The sequence below is a fragment of the Astatotilapia calliptera genome, chromosome 5 (genome assembly GCF_900246225.1).
Source record: "Astatotilapia calliptera chromosome 5, fAstCal1.2, whole genome shotgun sequence".
Classification (NCBI taxonomy): domain Eukaryota; kingdom Metazoa; phylum Chordata; class Actinopteri; order Cichliformes; family Cichlidae; genus Astatotilapia; species Astatotilapia calliptera.
The window spans coordinates 3946039-3962579 of NC_039306.1; the positions used below are offsets into that span (position 1 = coordinate 3946039).

General features: G+C 42.9%; 1 protein-coding gene across 2 annotated transcripts; it reads right to left on the bottom strand.

Annotated features, from left to right (window-relative positions):
- Positions 1–13571: 13571 nt before the first annotated feature.
- Positions 13572–15358, bottom strand: LOC113021893 (putative uncharacterized protein MYH16). 2 transcript variants are annotated; one of them, XM_026166721.1, is made up of 3 exons: positions 14928–15358; positions 14687–14833; positions 13572–14563 (listed from the first exon to the last, which is right to left on the bottom strand). In XM_026166721.1, exons 1-3 carry the CDS (start codon positions 15270–15272, stop codon positions 14483–14485), a joined length of 573 nt encoding a protein of 190 aa, XP_026022506.1. In that variant the 5' UTR covers positions 15273–15358; the 3' UTR covers positions 13572–14482. The 2 variants fall into 2 exon arrangements, with proteins under 2 accessions (XP_026022506.1, XP_026022505.1); XM_026166720.1 differs by having other exon boundaries at positions 14916–15358.
- Between the last annotated feature and the right edge of the window lie 1183 nt (positions 15359–16541).

Sequence of the window (16541 nt, forward strand, 5' to 3'; positions counted from 1 at the left end):
TGTAGCCCTGACCCCCATCGTAAGCAAATGCTTCGAGAAGCTGGTCAGGGACTTCATCTGCTCTGCACTACCCGACTCACTGGACCCTCTACAGTTTGCATACCGCCACAACAGGTCCACTGATGATGCCATAGCCCTGACACTACACACTGCCCTGTCACACCTGGAGAAGAGAGACACGTATGTGAGGATGCTGTTTGTAGATTACAGCTCAGCATTCAATACCATCGTTCCCTCGAAGCTGGACAGGAAACTGCAGGATCTAGGACTGAGCAGCTCCCTCTGCAGCTGGATCCTTAGCTTCCTGTCTGACAGACGCCAGGTGGTCAGACTGGGCAGCATCACCTCATCCCCCATCACACTGAACACTGGTGCTCCACAGGGGTGTGTACTGAGCCCTCTCCTGTACTCACTCTACACCTACGACTGCACAGCCACTAACAGCTCCAACATCATTGTGAAGTTTGCGGACGACACTACAGTGGTGGGTCTTATCACCAACGGTGATGAGACGGCTTACAGGGAGGAGGTCAGCGCCCTGACCCACTGGTGTCAAGACAACCATCTCACCCTCAACGTCGCAAAGACAAAGGAGTTGATAGTGGACTTCCGGAGGTGCAGAGAAGTACACACCCCCATCACCATCAACGGCGCTGCTGTGGAGAGAGTGAGCAGCTTCCGGTTCCTTGGTGTACATCTGGCTGAGGATCTTACGTGGTCAGTACACACAAACAAAACAGTGAAGAAGGCGCAGCAGCGCCTCTTCTTTCTCAGGAGACTGAAAAGATTCGGCATGAGCCCCCGCATCCTCAGGACCTTCTATCACTGTGCCATTGAGAGCATCCTCACTGGATGCATCACCACCTGGTATGGCAACAGCACCGCCTACAACTGCAAAGCTCTCCAGCGAGTAGTGCGGTGCTCTGAACGGATAATTGGAGGTGAGCTTCCCTCCCTCCAAGACATCTACAGGAAGCGCTGCCTGAGGAAAGCGGGGAGGATTATCAAGGACTCCAGTCACCCCAGCCATAAACTGTTCAGACTGCTTCCATCAGGAAGGAGGTTCTGCAGCATCCGGTCCCGTACCAGCAGACTGAGAGACAGCTTTTTCCATCAGGCCATCAGACTGCTGAACACGTCATAGACACCTCAGCTTCACTACTGGAACTTCAACATTATGCACTCCACACTGTATATAAATGCCACTTGTTTTGCACATATTCAACTCTGTATATTTTATATATTTTATTATTATTATTATTATTTTATTATTATTTTTTTTTTACTATTTAATTTGTAAAAATGTGTATACACACACACACACACACACACACACACACACACACACACACACACACACACGCGTAGGAAAATATTTAGTATACACATCCAGAAATGCATACACTATTATATATTGTACATATATTTATTAGTTTCAGGTTGGCCATTCTTGTATTTTGCTCGTTTGTGTTGTTGTGTTTGCACATCTCTGTTGCTTGTGGGGCTCGCACACAAGAATTTCACTCGCATGTGCTGTGCCAGTGTGCCTGCACATGTGATGTGACAATAAAAGTGATTTGATTTGATTTGATGATCATTTCCATATTTGAAGATCACCTCTTCCCTAAAAAAAAGAAATCTACTGCCAAGGTTCTTCTCGTGGTGCGTTAGAGCCGAGGATGATGAAGACGCAGAAGCTAAAGCAATTTCTGAAACACGTTTAGAAGAATTTAAAAGTAATATATTTCCAATACTGGAGAAAAAAATCATCATCTGGCATTAGTGTCAGCACACTCATTCACTGTAAAAAATCAAACTTGCTTACAGTCATTTCTTTCACAATTCAACAATAAAAGCTGAGTTGCCCCATAAACTCAAATACATTAAGGGTTTCAACTAATCCTTTAACGTTTTGGAGCAAAAGTTGGTCTCAGATGAACTTTATTGCTGGCAAAATGAATGAATTCAAGTTTTACATGAGTTGAAGCTGTTGGCGCCTTTCTGTGCCTGAGCACGCATGCGCATGTCATATTTTTGGATACTACGGGGTCTACAATGCACTTTTGCAAGGACTGAAAGCCACCTGGCCGTCTGCCTTAATGCGAACACGAGGCTTTTTACGCCAGGAGCTGGATGCAGCTAAGGTGTTCATCTCAACTTTCTGAAGGCAAGTACTGTTTCTTTTAATGTGCATTTATATGTGTTTACTACCTCATTTAAGATCCCCCCTAGACTGTTTTACTCAATCGTGCTGCTTGAATGCCCTCGTGAGCAACTTTAATGTTTTCCATCATGAAATAGTGCTTTAAAGTTTTCGTATAAAAATCGCCATGTCACAAAATAATGTAAATCCGACAAGCATCCCTTCCAAACAGGCGCGCTCATGTCTGACAAGCCTCCACGACACCCCCTACGTGTATTTCATGTAGGGGGTGTTCGCCATACCACCGAACGAAAGAAACCCGACAAAATAAGCTAGCTCGCTCATGGCAAACCCCCCACCGCTTTTTAAAATAAATAAATAATTTCGGGGGCCCCCGCTGCCATGTTGTTTAATTTGTTCAAATCATATTTAGCCAAAAAAATGTGGTTTAGTTTCTGTGTGAACGGGGTGGTGGAGTCCTCCACCGAGAACACTCACGTTAACTTTATCGAGTGGGGAAAAAAAAGTTAGCTTGTTTATATTATGCTAACATAGCTGTGTCGCTAGCGGTCACGTAGCACATCATTATATACCAGCTAGCCCAACTTCAGTAACCCTACAAACGTCACTGCTGTTTAGTTTCCTGTCTTCATTTATGCTGGAAGTGATAACAGCTGTAGGGTTTAATTTGTTTCCAAAACCCCGCAGTCAGGACATGCTATATTGTCTTTAGATAGAAGCTAGCAAGCTAACTCCCTGCTAACTTCTAACTCCGTTAAATGTCATAAATTTCGTTTTCATGGGTGCCTGGATGTTAAACTCAATTGTTACACCTGGTAGAGCAGAACGCTGATCATTTTATTAAAGATGAAAGACTTTAGACAGTTTTTCAACTCTCAGTAATGCCATAGTGATCGTTTGACATGTGAACCTGCAGCGGAGTTTAGGTCCAGACATGGCTAGTGACGTCAGACTGAACAACCGGATTGAACGAGGAGGACCCAGAATCCAGCCCTGTGTGAAGCTGAAGAGGCTGAAAATTACAGGTTATCTGTGGAAACCTGCATCAAGAAGGTGGTGACACTTGTCATTAAAAATGCCAGTTCACCTTCCTCTACTGAAAAAGTTGATGCCATCACCCAACGGCTGTTCATAAAACTCTGGCCTAGACTTAAAAAGATCAAAGTTGATAATGTGATATGGTTTATAGCTCCTTAATACAGAAATGGAAAGAGCCAGATGTCATACATATTCATGGAATTAGACCATGAATATGCAGATGATGTAATTGTAAAGGTTTTCAAGGAGCATGCCATCACTGTATTGGAAAGTGAACATTTCATCACAAGCTTCTTTCTTCATGCTGTATGGATCGCAGGCAGAAAATACTTGGTTACTGTTGTGTAAGTCCCTAAAAGTAGATTTTGTTTATCTGGACGCAGGATTTTCAGTTTCAATTTATTTAAGTAATTATAATAAAGGTCAATCAAATGGACCAATATGGCAAGGCCATGATGATCCACTTGGTAAAATAAATCCGTTTGGCATCTTTCTTGGCCTTAAGACAACAATTCTGATGGCTAAAGACCCAAACGGGACACAAGAAAAAAACAAAACACATGTTGTCTGACAACAGTATCAAAGATCTGCATATACATAAAAAAAACCTGAAAGATCTGGACCGGGCCATTTACAAAGAGCTACGTCAGAAAACATTCTGTAAAGAAAAACATTTACTGATGTTACTGAACGACGAGGACCCAGTGTTGAGAAAACTGACGGTCGATATCATTAAAAATCACCTGATCGACACTATGCAGAATCCAGCCCTGTGTGATGCTGAAGAGGCTGAAAATTACAGGTTATCTGTGGAAGCCTGTATCAAGAAGGTGGTGACACGTGTCAATAAAAATGCCAGTTCACCTTCCTCTACTGAAAAAGTTGATGCCATCACCCAACGGCTGTTCATAAAACTCTGGCCTAGACTTAAAAAGATCAAAGTTGATAATGTGATGTTCATCAGTGATTGTCAGGGTCCCTGAGCAGTTATGAATTATATTATTATTATTGTTATTGTATGTATATTTGGTGTTGCTGTCCTTCTCCCTGTTTGCGTGTGTGTGTGTGTGTGTGTGTGTGTGTGTGTATATATGTATATGTGTTTCAGTGGGTGCCTTCAGGCCTGGTGGGTGTGGCCCTGCTGATGGTCTGGCCACACCCGAAGCCACACACTTGCTGCTGGTCAGGCCTCGTCGGGGGTGCTACTTGGGAGAGTCTTGGAGCTCCCACCGACGCGGGATCATTTCGTGAGTCTCCACGTTAGTCAACAAAAACATTGCACAGGCGTTTTACTCCGATTACACAAACTTCATGTAGGAGTAGGTCACAGATAAGAGGTACTAATTGGTAAATTTGACCTCTGACCTCACAGAGATCAAATGTGACAGGATATTTGTACTGTAATTTTCAGACCATAAGGCGCACTCAAAATCCTTTAATTTTCTCAAAAACTGACAGTGCGCCTTATAATCCGGTGCGCCTTATGTATGAAGTTTAGGTCCAGACACGGCTAGTGACGTCAGACTGAACAACCGGATTGGTGTTAGAATTTACCATGTCAGCCAATCAAAAAAATGATATGGCAACATGCGGCACTTGGTTGTTTAGGGAGAAGGTGCAGTTTTAGGAGTGACACCCGCGACGGAAAGCGGCGAGCAAAAGAGAGCGCAAGTTTTCATATGTGAGACATTAGTGATGTTTAGCGTTTTTGGAGGCTAGAGTTGGTGTGTAGTGTAGTTATTGTTTTGTATTGTGTCAGTTATACTGCTGAATGTCACATTTGCTCCAAAAAAGCCATCAAAAGCAGATTCTAGTGTAAATGCTGTTCCCACAGGGAAAACAGGACTGATACACCTCCTGTTGTCAGACCTGCAGGGTTTAGGCCTGTGCTGTTCTCTTCTGTCTTATACTGAACACAAACTTTTTTTTTCCTTTTTTTTTATTTTTTTTTTTTTTAGGGTTACTGAGGTTGGACTAGCTGGTACATAATGATGTACTACGAGATCACTAGCGATACAGCTATGTTAGCATAACATAAACACAGTGAAGCTGGAGGATGAAAGCTAACCTTTTTCCATTCGATAAAATTTATGTGAGGGTTCCCAAAGGTTAGGGACGAATTCAATCGCATGGCAGGATGCTGTTGCAGATTAAACAGCGCCTCTTCACAGCTCTGTGGGCACAAAATAGAAGTACTACAAGGACATAGGGAAAAGGGACAAAGAGGGGAGGGATATAAAATATTCCAAATGTTTCTTGAATTGTTAGCACAGTGTATATGTGTATGTATCTATCCATCGATTCACTTACGCCAGGGGTGGGCAAATCCAGGCCCCGAGGGCCGGTGTCCTGCAGGTTTTAGATCTCGCCTTGGGTCAACACACCTGAATCGCATGATTAGTTCGTTACCAGGCCTCTGGAGAACTTCAGGACATTTTCAGGAGCTAATTTAGCCATTTATATCAGCTGTGTTGGTTCAAGGACACATCTAAAACCTGCAGGGACACCGGCCCTCGAGGCCTGGAGTTGCCCACCCCTAACTTCCGCTTTTCCTTTTCAGGGTCGCAGGGGGTGCTGGAGCCTATGGCAGCTATCTCAGGGCGAGAGGCAGGGTACGCCCTGGACAGGTCGCTAGTCTGTCACAGGGCTAAACATTCGTACTCACATTCACTCATACCTATGGGCAATTTAGATTTTTCCAAAAACAATGGGCAATTAAGATTTTTCACGTGCCTCCAAAGACGCAAAGGTGTCGCCATCTGACATGATTCAGCAGCGCCTCTTCACAGCTCTGTGGTCACAAGTTGAGCAAAAGCCTCTCAAAATCACACACAGGGGGATTAAAAAACTTGAAAAGGTGATTTTTAAAGCCATCAAAGCGGCTGGACATTAGCCCTGATCTCGTGATCATTGCGCTAGCCGTAGGTCAGCCGTACCTAGAGGTGATCATTTCCATATTTGAAGATCACCACTTCGGTAAAAACCTGCTGGCAAGGTTCTTCTCGTGGTGCGTTAGAGCCGAGGATGACGAGGACAAAGAAACTAAAGCCATGTCTGAAACACGTTTAGAAGAATTTAAAAGTAATATATTTCCAATAGTGGAGGAAAAAATCATCATCTGGCATTAGTGTCAGCGATTATGATGATGATGAAGAGGAACATGTGAGCGCACTCATTGATGCTGTGCTCACACGTGTTGAAAATAATTCGCACTACAAACCTTCTAAAAAACTCCACAGGTATCTGTTAAAACACGTGTTGTAATTATAATAAAGGTCAATCAAATGGACCAATATGGCAAGGCCATGATGATCCACTTGGTAAAATAAATCCGCTTGGCATCTTTCTTGGCCTTAAGACAACAATTCTTATGGCTAAAGATCCAAACGGGACACACAAAAAAACACATGTTGTCTGACAACAGGATCAAAGATCTGCATATACATGTATATAAACTGAAAGATCTCGACCGGGCCATTTACCAAGAGCTACGTCAGAAAACATTCTGTTAAGAAAAAACATTTACTGATGTTACTGAACGACGAGGACCCAGTGTTGAGAAAACTGACGGTCGATATCATTAAAAATCACCTGATCGACACTATGCAGAATCCAGCCCTGTGTGAAGCTGAAGAGGCTGAAAATTACAGGTTATCTGTGGAAGCCTGTATCAAGAAGGTGGTGACACGTGTCAATAAAAATGCCAGTTCACCTTCCTCTACTGAAAAAGTTGATGCCATCACCCAACGGCTGTTCATAAAACTCTGGCCTAGACTTAAAAAGATCAAAGTTGATAATGTGATGTTCATCAGTGATTGTCAGGGTCCCTGAGCAGTTATGAATTATATTATTATTATTATTATTATTATTATTGTATGTATATTTGGTGTTGCTGTCCTTCTCCCTGCTTGCGTGTGTGTATGTGTTTCAGTGGGCGCTTCAGGCCTGGTGGGTGTGGCCCTGCTGATGGTCTGGCCACACCCGAAGCCACACACCTGCTGCTGGTCAGGCCTCGTCGGGGGTGCTACTTAGAAGAGTCTTGGAGCTCCCACCGACGCGGGATCATTGCGTGAGTCTTCACGTTAGTCATCCATTTGAACTGAGTTAGTGTATGTATGCCCGCGGTTATGTGTCCTGACGGCTGCGTCTATTGTGTCCCCAGGAGAAGTGTGGAGCGCCAGACAGCAGCCAGCACGAGGAGTGCTGAGACACGGACTGGTCACGGAGAGACACGACACGGGAGTCAGGGGAAACCACGGGGATTTATTGTTGTTATTTCCACACACTGTAAATAAACGTACTGCTTGTACATAGAGCACCGCGCCTGGGTCCTCCTTCCCCACACCCCCCACGGTTTGCCATGCCAAACCGTGACAGTGATATGGTTTACAGCTCTTTAATACAGAAATGGAACAGAAATTATTCACTGTCTACTTTAGCAGAAGGTTTTTAGCTGAAGATAGTTTAACCAGCTGTTTTGCCAACACCTTCATTTTTATCATTTAGCATCATTTTAGAATATAATACATTACTGTAGATCTCCCTAACAACACCTGGATCAGTTCTTTTATGAAGCCTTCTCTGGCTCCGTGATCTGAGAGAGGAAGCAATCGAGCCGATGCGCCCCTCCAGTTCTCTGAAGAGGCTGTGGATGCATCGCTCTTGTGGGATACAGTTTTTCAGCAGTACTGCTGTGGCAGAGTCCGCGCAGAGCTGCACCATCTGAGCAGCCATGTGACACATTAGCTGGACAGTGCAGTCATCTGGGCGACCAGCCAGCATGGATCGCACCCGCGACATGTTTAGTTGATCAAAAAAGCCATCTATGAGGGGACCCACAGTGGCTGCGTTAATATTGTCCGAATACATTTTAATGTTTTAAGCTGCAGCAGAGTGAACGACTGTGTCTGTTCTTGTGCTTTCTCCAAACTTGAGGTGACACAGAAGGTTTCTGTTCCTCGGCGGTCACAGCTTCTTCAGACTGTGTGTGATGTTTTCTCTTTTCGGGGATTTCTTGTTCCACAGACTGGCCCCTGAGCTTAAAACTTATATCCTTTTGTTTTTTGTAAAGACCTCATTCCAATCCATTTTATTAAATGAAGTTATTTCTATTAATTTTGTGCTTAATGTTTTGGCTGCTGAAACAGGAAAGTGTATCTCATGTATTCTGTTGACGGTTTGTTCCACTTGTGCGCACCTCTGTATGTATGTTTTCTTGTAAATGTACGACTTTGTATGGATGAAATCTCACTAATAAATATCACAACAGGATGTTCTCGGCATTTTCTACCTAAACAGTTTGGATTGAATGACAACTACTCAACACACGTTCAGTCAAAGCTGTATACACACACACACACACACACACACACACACACACACACACATTTGTCCAACAGACAGTGAAAACAAGCAGAAATCAGAGTGTGATTTTTCTTTTAGAATTTTATTAGATTTTCTGATTTTTGTTCAATAATTTAGAGTGTTCTAGTCAGTAAATTACTGACTAGAAACAAGACCCCAATAATCGGACAATTCCCTCTGAGCAAGCAAAGAAAAACTCCCTTTTAACGGGGAGAAACTTCCGGCAGAACCAGGCTCAGTGAGGGACGGTCATCTGCCGCAACCGGTCCAGGGGTGTTTAAAATGACTCGATTGGATGTTAAATAAATTGGCTTGTTTGAATTGTTTGTTGTTAGCCAATTTAAGAGTCACTTTGATGCCAGCTAGTCAATGTCAAATTGTTGTTTTTAAAGGGGAAACACCCGCGACTCTCTGCGGGTGATGGCTAACCTCTGACCTATTAATGAGAAGAACCTTCTGATGCGACCTGCTGGCGCCGCTGCCGACATCAGATGTTCTTTAAAGGTTTCGATGATTCTTTGCTCACCTACTTCATGGTCGAGATGAAAGAGAATCGTGACACACTCGGGGTCCTTATACTCTTTAAGGAGAGATTTGTAAATGACCTTGTGTAAGGTTCTGAAGGACTTTGAGGAGGGCTGAAAATCGATATGTTGGACATCAGCCCAGATTTTCTTCAACAAACGGTTTGTAATTTCAGAAACTGTGTCATCTGTATACAGAACACGTGCCTTTTTAAAAGCACGCCTGACAAGTTCTTCCACACAGACTTCAACTGAAAGCTGCTTCTGAGCTTTGATTTCAGAAGACTCTGGCTCAAGTTTCTGTGTGGACACTACAAAGTGTTTCTTGAAGATGGAGATGAAAAGTTTGTCAACTGTTGGCTCTCCTAATTTCAATAGAGTTAAGGTGTGCTTTGGGTTGGAGAGCGCTTCCTTGCAAAAGTCTTTGAAAATGACCTTTGCAAGATCTTGTAGGGCCTTTGGTGATAAAGTCAAATCTGCTGTTTTTATTTCAGAGCAGATTTGATCTAAAAGGCGCTGGTGGAGGGAGTCTGATGGGCAGGCTGTGGATTTTTTTGCAGCCTGGGAAAGGACAGCCTGAAGGACCGCGCTTATGAGCCCTTTTCTCTCTGCTTCACCTCGAGGTGACGCAGAGGGTTTCTGCTCCTCAGAAGCCACGGCTGCTTTTTCAGCCTCTGAGGCTTCTGTGTTTGCCATTTGTGAAGGTTCCACAGACAGCGAGGACTCCAGATTTTTCTCTGGTTGTTCTGTCTGTGGGACCTGCTGATTGTCCTGCTGGCTGCCTGACTGGGTGCACGTGCAGTGTGCAAATCTCCCTAACAACACCTGGATCAGTTCTTTTATGAAGCCTTCTCTGGCTCCGTGATCTGACTCCGGGCAGAGCTGCACCATCTGAGCAGCCATGTGAGACATTAGCTGGACAGTGCAGTCATCTGGGCGACCAGCCAGCATGGATCGCACCTGCGACATGTTTAGGTTATCAAAAAAGCCATCTACGAGGGTACCCACAGTGGCTGCGTTAATGTCATCTGAATACATTTTCGTGTTAGTGTTTTCTCTTACTTCGTGTGTCTGGTTCCGATGCATGGACTCAACTGAATGACAGTACCTGTAGCAGCACCCCTATTTATGGGTTCTCGAGGTCTTTGTAATGATGTGCGTTCTGTGACGTGACAGTATTTAGTTGCTTTGAAGTATGCCTATAAGCCCCGCCCACTTCTAAAAAGAATGCCTAGCAACAGCGTCACACAAACGCACCGGCGCTAGCCGCGTGGATGTGAAACGCGGGGAGAGATCACGTGGAGCCTGCACGTCCACTGCTGTCACCGACACGGAATACTTTTAAAACCCTTCCGTTATAGTTTGTGCTGTCACCAGGCTGTCCGTGATGGCGGGTAAGCGACGGGAACGTAAATGTGCGTGTAGCTTCACTCGGCTAGCAGAGTGGTCACGTTAAAGCGAGCTATACGTGAAAGTTTTCAGCCGTGTGGATTTTTAAAATACTTTGTCATTTCTGTCATTCAGCGCAGCTGTTCAGCTCTTTGAAATGCAGATGAAAATAACGCGTTTTTCTCACGGTGGAGCTCACGTTTTTTTAAGCACAGCACCGGAAATGACTTCAGATACCCACGTGTGCCACTACATATATATTATTTATATGATTTGTTTCTGGTTTGTGAATTGAACTTAAGATCAGATGTGATGGAGTTGGAGATGGAGACACTTGTCGAAACCGGAAATGCTGAGACTCTCAAAGCCCTGTACGTATTTCCTGATATATTCTCTTATCTGCAGGTATCTAAAAAAGGCTCTCCCTTGAGCTTCAAAGTCTCTGTGCTGCTGCAACATGTTTTGCATTTAGATGGTACTGTAAGGTTGAAGTGCTTCGGTGGTGATAGTTTTGGAATATGTATCATTTGCGTCAGTTGGATTTGGTGACTGTACTGCAGAAGCTAAATGCCATACCAAATGTTCTTTTCCAGTATTACTGCTTAGTACTGCTTGACTACTAAAAAGAGACAAATGAGATGTTTTTGTACATTAACAGCTAAAAGTTGTCATTTTTCATAAATAAAATGGAAATGCGTATTTCATGTCTCAATGCGTTGCTTTGTGGTTTGTTTTTTTCCAAAAAATGAAGAAAAAAAGCAAGAAAACAGAGTTAATGGGGGAATAATGATCAGCGGTGAAGAACACAAGACTTGTATGTTCGCGGATGATGTTCTTCTTTTTATTACAAATCCTGAATCTAGTTTGTTCCAATTGATGACCTTACTAAAAGCCTACAATCACTACTCTGGCTATAAACGAAATATTCAAAAAACTCAATCCCTTACGTTCAATTATACACCTCGACCGGAAACTGTAAAGAAATTCAGCTTCAAATGGGACTCTACCACAATAAAATACTTGGGAGTAAACCTAACGAAAGACATGTCTAGACTCTATGAAATTAATTATTGCCCCCTCAACAAAGAGATCAAATCTGACCTAACTCGGTGGTCTCTCCTCCCATTGGATATGAGTAATAGAATAGAAATAATTAAAATGAACGTTCTGCCTCGAATCCTCTATCTCTTCCAGTCACTACCCCTGGAGATACCCCAAAAACAATTTGACGAGTGGGACGGATGGATCTCACGGTTCATCTGGAACGGCAGACGACCGAGGGTCCAGTACAAAACGCTGCAACTAAAAAAAGAGAAGGGAGGGAGAGCTTTGCCGTGCTTACAAGATTACTACTACGCCACACAACTGAAGCCCCTGGTAAACTGGTGCTCCCCAAACTATGAAGCTAAATGGAAAAATATGGAAATTACACAATTAGACTTCCCACTACAGTCACTTTTAGGAAATAAGAACCAAGCTGAAAAATTTTATAAAGATTTGAACCATTTGACCCGGTTCACCCTGAAACTATGGTTCAGGGTAGTGGGGAAACTACAAATAGAAAAACAGGCTAGGACCTTGAATTGGATAGCTTATGACCTGGAGTTTGTACCTGCCAGGCTGGATGGGACCTTTAAACAGTGGTCTCTGAGAGGAATTACTTCTTTTTGTTCACTAGCAACAAATGGGGGATTCCAAAGCTATGAAACCATCTCAGATACATACGGACTGGCAAAGCATGACTTCTTTAGATACTTGCAGGTTAGAGACTATTACAACAAGACGTTACTAATCAGAGATGAAAACGAATACGACCTAATTCATATCTTCCAAGAGGCATACAAGAGAAAGGACTCTAAAAAGATGGTCTCAAAAATATACGGTAGTATACAAGCCTCTAAAAATCACTCTACGGTGTACATTAAGCAGAAATGGGAGAGGGAATCAGGCTCACTAATTTCAGAGGACAGCTGGTGGGGAATATGTGAGTCTCAGGCTATCACTGCAAATTCAAGGTCCTTAAGAGAGTTTGGTTGGAAGAATGTAGTGAGATTCTTTATCACTCCTAAACTCACAGCTCGGCAAACAGGCTCACAGAGCCAGGGCCTATGTTGGAGAGGTTGTGGAACCCCCATGGCAAACCATTTTCATGTCTTCTGGGCCTGCCCAAGGATCCAGCCATATTGGGGGGAGGTGGCCCTTGAGATATACAAAATAATTGGGATTAAAATAGTCTACTCATTTGATACGTTGTATCTTGGCAAATTGCCTACGGCACTCCCACATAAAGATAATTATTTATTGAAAATACTTTTGGCTGGCTGCAGGAAGGCCATAACCCGAAGATGGCAAAAGGCAGACCCTCCAACTAGGGCCCAATGGCGTGGGGTAGTGGAAGAAATTTTTGGAATGGAAAGACTTACCTTTGCCCTTAGACTCGAGCTTGAGAAATTTAAGAAGCTCTGGGAAAAATGGGTTGTGTACTCCCTTTGTACTGAATAACTGAATATTACCATGATGTAAGAAGATGCTATTACTGGAATTGTGTATGTCTCCTATGCTGACCGTAAGTTTTGTATTCTCATACTGTAAACTGACAAATAAAAAGTTATAAAAAAACAAACAAAACAGAGTTAATGGGAAAAAAAGGTCTTTTATTTCCTTAAAAAAACATATTCACATTCAACAGCATATTTGGTCAGGTCTTGTTACAGGTTTAGTCAGTGAAAAGTTCAGACAGATACATTTGAAATCTGAAAATACACTGACATTAATGGCCTAAACTACTCCATGTGCTGACAGCACCCCAGCAGCACTTTATGATAGTGACTGAAGTCATTTATAAGGCAAAAACTAATCATGAAAAAAAGTGCTTTGTATTTAAGTCACCACTTATGTACGGACTCAAAAACTTCCCTGTAGCCTCTCGCATGTATGGTTTAATAAATACTGCAGCCAGTTTGAACCTTATTTATCTTAAAGGTTGTCACGCATTTGCTTAAATGTAGGAAATCTTGACTACATTGACTACATGCTTTTTATTTGTTTTTGTTTCTAATGTCTCTGTAAAGCACTTTGAATCACCTCATTGTTGAATTGTGCTATACAAATAAACTTGCCTTGCCTTGCCAACAGTAGTTTCCTGATGGTCACATCGGAAAAAGAGAGCCGGAATAAATACAAAATGCAGATTTTAAATAATGAGCTTATTTACTAAGAGGAACAACATCCTTCCTGGAAATGTATGAAAAACGCTCCATCCCAAGTAACTGCCCCTCAAACCAGTTACTATGTTTGAGGGGCAGTTACTTTTTCACATAGCCCCATCCACAAGCTGCATCCATAAACTCTGCATGTTTACAGAAAGAGAAGGATATCTGCTAAAGCACAAATATCTGGAATAGCCTCAGCCACCCCGTATATATGTCAGTACAGTAAAGTTGCACATTTTGATTTGGAAGTCTGTAGTGGATTGACTTGCTTTTTGAACAGCCTCGTGTGGCCATTAGAGGAACTGCAGTTTCTGGGTGCCAGCTTTATTTTGTAACTATTGATGCTTTGTCTTGTCTGGCTTTTTATGTATTAAACAAATACAATATCTCATATAAAATGGTGTGTTCCAGACTGAGAATCAGCCTGAGGATTGTTCTTTAGATATTTGGAAATCTGGAACACTTAGAAATACATTTATTAGTTTTTACATACAAATGTTACAGTATAAATGGATAAAAAGGGGATATAAAGCTGGAATGTGTCAGGGCTATGAGCTTTCACTCAGAGAGGAAGCCACAAGTACATTGTAGAAAACTCAACAGGAATGTACAGCATACACAAAAAAAAGTCAGGTTCCACCCATGGAACCTTTTGGATGTTTCAAACTTCATACTGTACCATGCTTCACTTCTGGGGGATGATGGTGAAATTGAAGCCATGCTCCTAATCAATCATGAGCTTCTTGAGGGAGTTGAGATAGGCTGGGATGAGGGAGCTGACTGACTCCTCGTCATCGTTGAGGATCTTCTCTCCTCTGCCTTCCGAGCCCACTGAACTGGGTGACCGGACTCGGCCTGGGAGTGCTGTAACCCTGTTAGAACAGACACAGGCCTTAGAGTCAGAACAAGTACTTAGTAGAAGAGGCTAACATGGAGTTATTATTTAATAAACCGCGTAATACACCTGATAATATACTGTTCCAGAGAATACTTACGGAGGAGTATCCCTTGCCGAAGCTTCCTCTGTTCTTGGTCCTAATCTTGGTGAGCGCTGATTCAGCAATGTCCGCCCTCTCTTCGGCATCATCCAGCTCGTGCACGGTCTTCCTGTACTTTGCCAGGTTCATGTTAGCTTGTTCCTCCTGAAGTGACAGCAGTGTGAGTTAAAGCCCACAAACACCATGCTTGGAAACGTGTTCAGAGTAAGAGGATGAGGTGATGTACGGCCTCCTCTACTTGTCTCTTGTAGGCCTTCATCTTGTTTTGCAGCCTCTCCACCAGCTCCTGCATCCTCTGCTGGTTCTTCTGGTCCTCCTCCGACTGGAACAGCAGTTCCTTCAGCCGACGCTCGTTCTTCCGCAGCGTCTTCACTGTCTCAGCGTGCCGCTTTTGTTCAGAGTCCAGCTCCAGCTCCAGCTCCTTCACCTGCATGCAAAGAGTATCTACTATTGTGTGCAGGAAGGCGTCATATTTATCCACTGAGTGTTTAGTGAAGACACACTCTGTTACAATTTGCTGTTTGTCAAAAGTTCCATAAAAGCAGAAATGTGCTGCAGGCCAGACAACTTTGGTTGTATTCATTTGTAAATTTGACCTCTGACCTCACAGAGATCAAATGTGACAGGATATTTGTACTGTAATTTTCAGACCATAAGGCGCACTCAAAATCCTTTTATTTTCGCCTTATAATCCGGTGCGCCTTATGTATGAATTCTGGTTGTGCTTATTGACCTCGAACCGATTTTATGTGCTACACGGTGCACATAACATTATGGCTACCGTAGTCAGGAGCCTCGTGGAGTAATCTGGGTTCAAACCTTCGTCTGCTTCAGGTCCCGAAGTCAAAGGAACACTGCGGCATCACTGAGAGGTAAAAACGGTCGAAATTCTTTCATATTTAATAAAATGATCCAGGGGCGATTTCAGCCCATTTTTGGGGGTGCTTCAGCACCCCCAAAGATTTCTTACTTTGTTGACAATATTTGCTGTTCGTGTGACACACTACTAAAAATATAAAAGCACACAGTACTTGGTTGAGACGTAACACTTTAACAACAAAAGTATAGATAACCCCCCCTCCCCCCTCCCAAAGTGGTTTGTTCCAGCTCGTCTCTCCCCTGCTCTGGCTCTAGCGCTCTTGCTGCCAGAGCGATGGTGGCTGAGACGCAGCGGAGGTGTTAGTGCCTGGCTTAAAACAGGACATGTTAGCTGCATTTAACCTTCAGTTACTCTTTATATAGTTGGTAGGAGTCAGACCATTTTTCCTTTTAGCTGAAAAACATTACACCAGGTAACCTGCAGTGTTGAAAACGTGTTTTCCAACGATGTTGCTACCCTACAATCTGTCCTGCTCTGTAGTAAAATCAGCAACATTTGACCTTTCTGTTGCTCCTATTGAAATTTATATAGCTTATTTAAAATCTAAAACATAAAATTGTCCGTAGCCTACTGTTGTTACCACCCTGTTTGAAATGGATACTAACTAGCTGACTGACTGAATGCCCATATACCTTATAACTCCTGTTGTGTGTGTGTGTACAGAGACAGCCAGGTTCATAATGGATATGAGGAAGTTTTTTCAGAAAAAAGGAGCCACATTCAGGTAAAAGTGTAAAATCAAATGATCCGTCAATCAAGAATAATGTTGGATCAGTGTTTCAATATTTATCTTTCATTAGATGTTCGTGTGGTTTGGTTATTTGCCTTTTGGTTGAAAGTACACTGAGAGAGGACTTTTTGTTAGTGATCTTAATAGTATTTTTTTTATATTAATTTAATTTTTCATCTAATTGAATACAATCTATTTGTGTATGATTGTCAGTCCAAAGAGGGAGAGAGGAAAGAGGGAAC

Coding starts and splice junctions, on each gene's coding strand:
- LOC113021893 (XM_026166720.1), bottom strand. CDS start 15,272: ATGAATACAACCAAAGTTGTCTGGCCTGCAGCACATTTCTGCTTTTAT. Junction 14,834..14,915: donor AGAGACAAGTAGAGGAGGCC/GTACATCACCTC, acceptor CTGTCACTTCAG/GAGGAACAAGCTAACATGAA. Junction 14,564..14,686: donor TCGGCAAGGGATACTCCTCC/GTAAGTATTCTC, acceptor CTGTTCTAACAG/GGTTACAGCACTCCCAGGCC.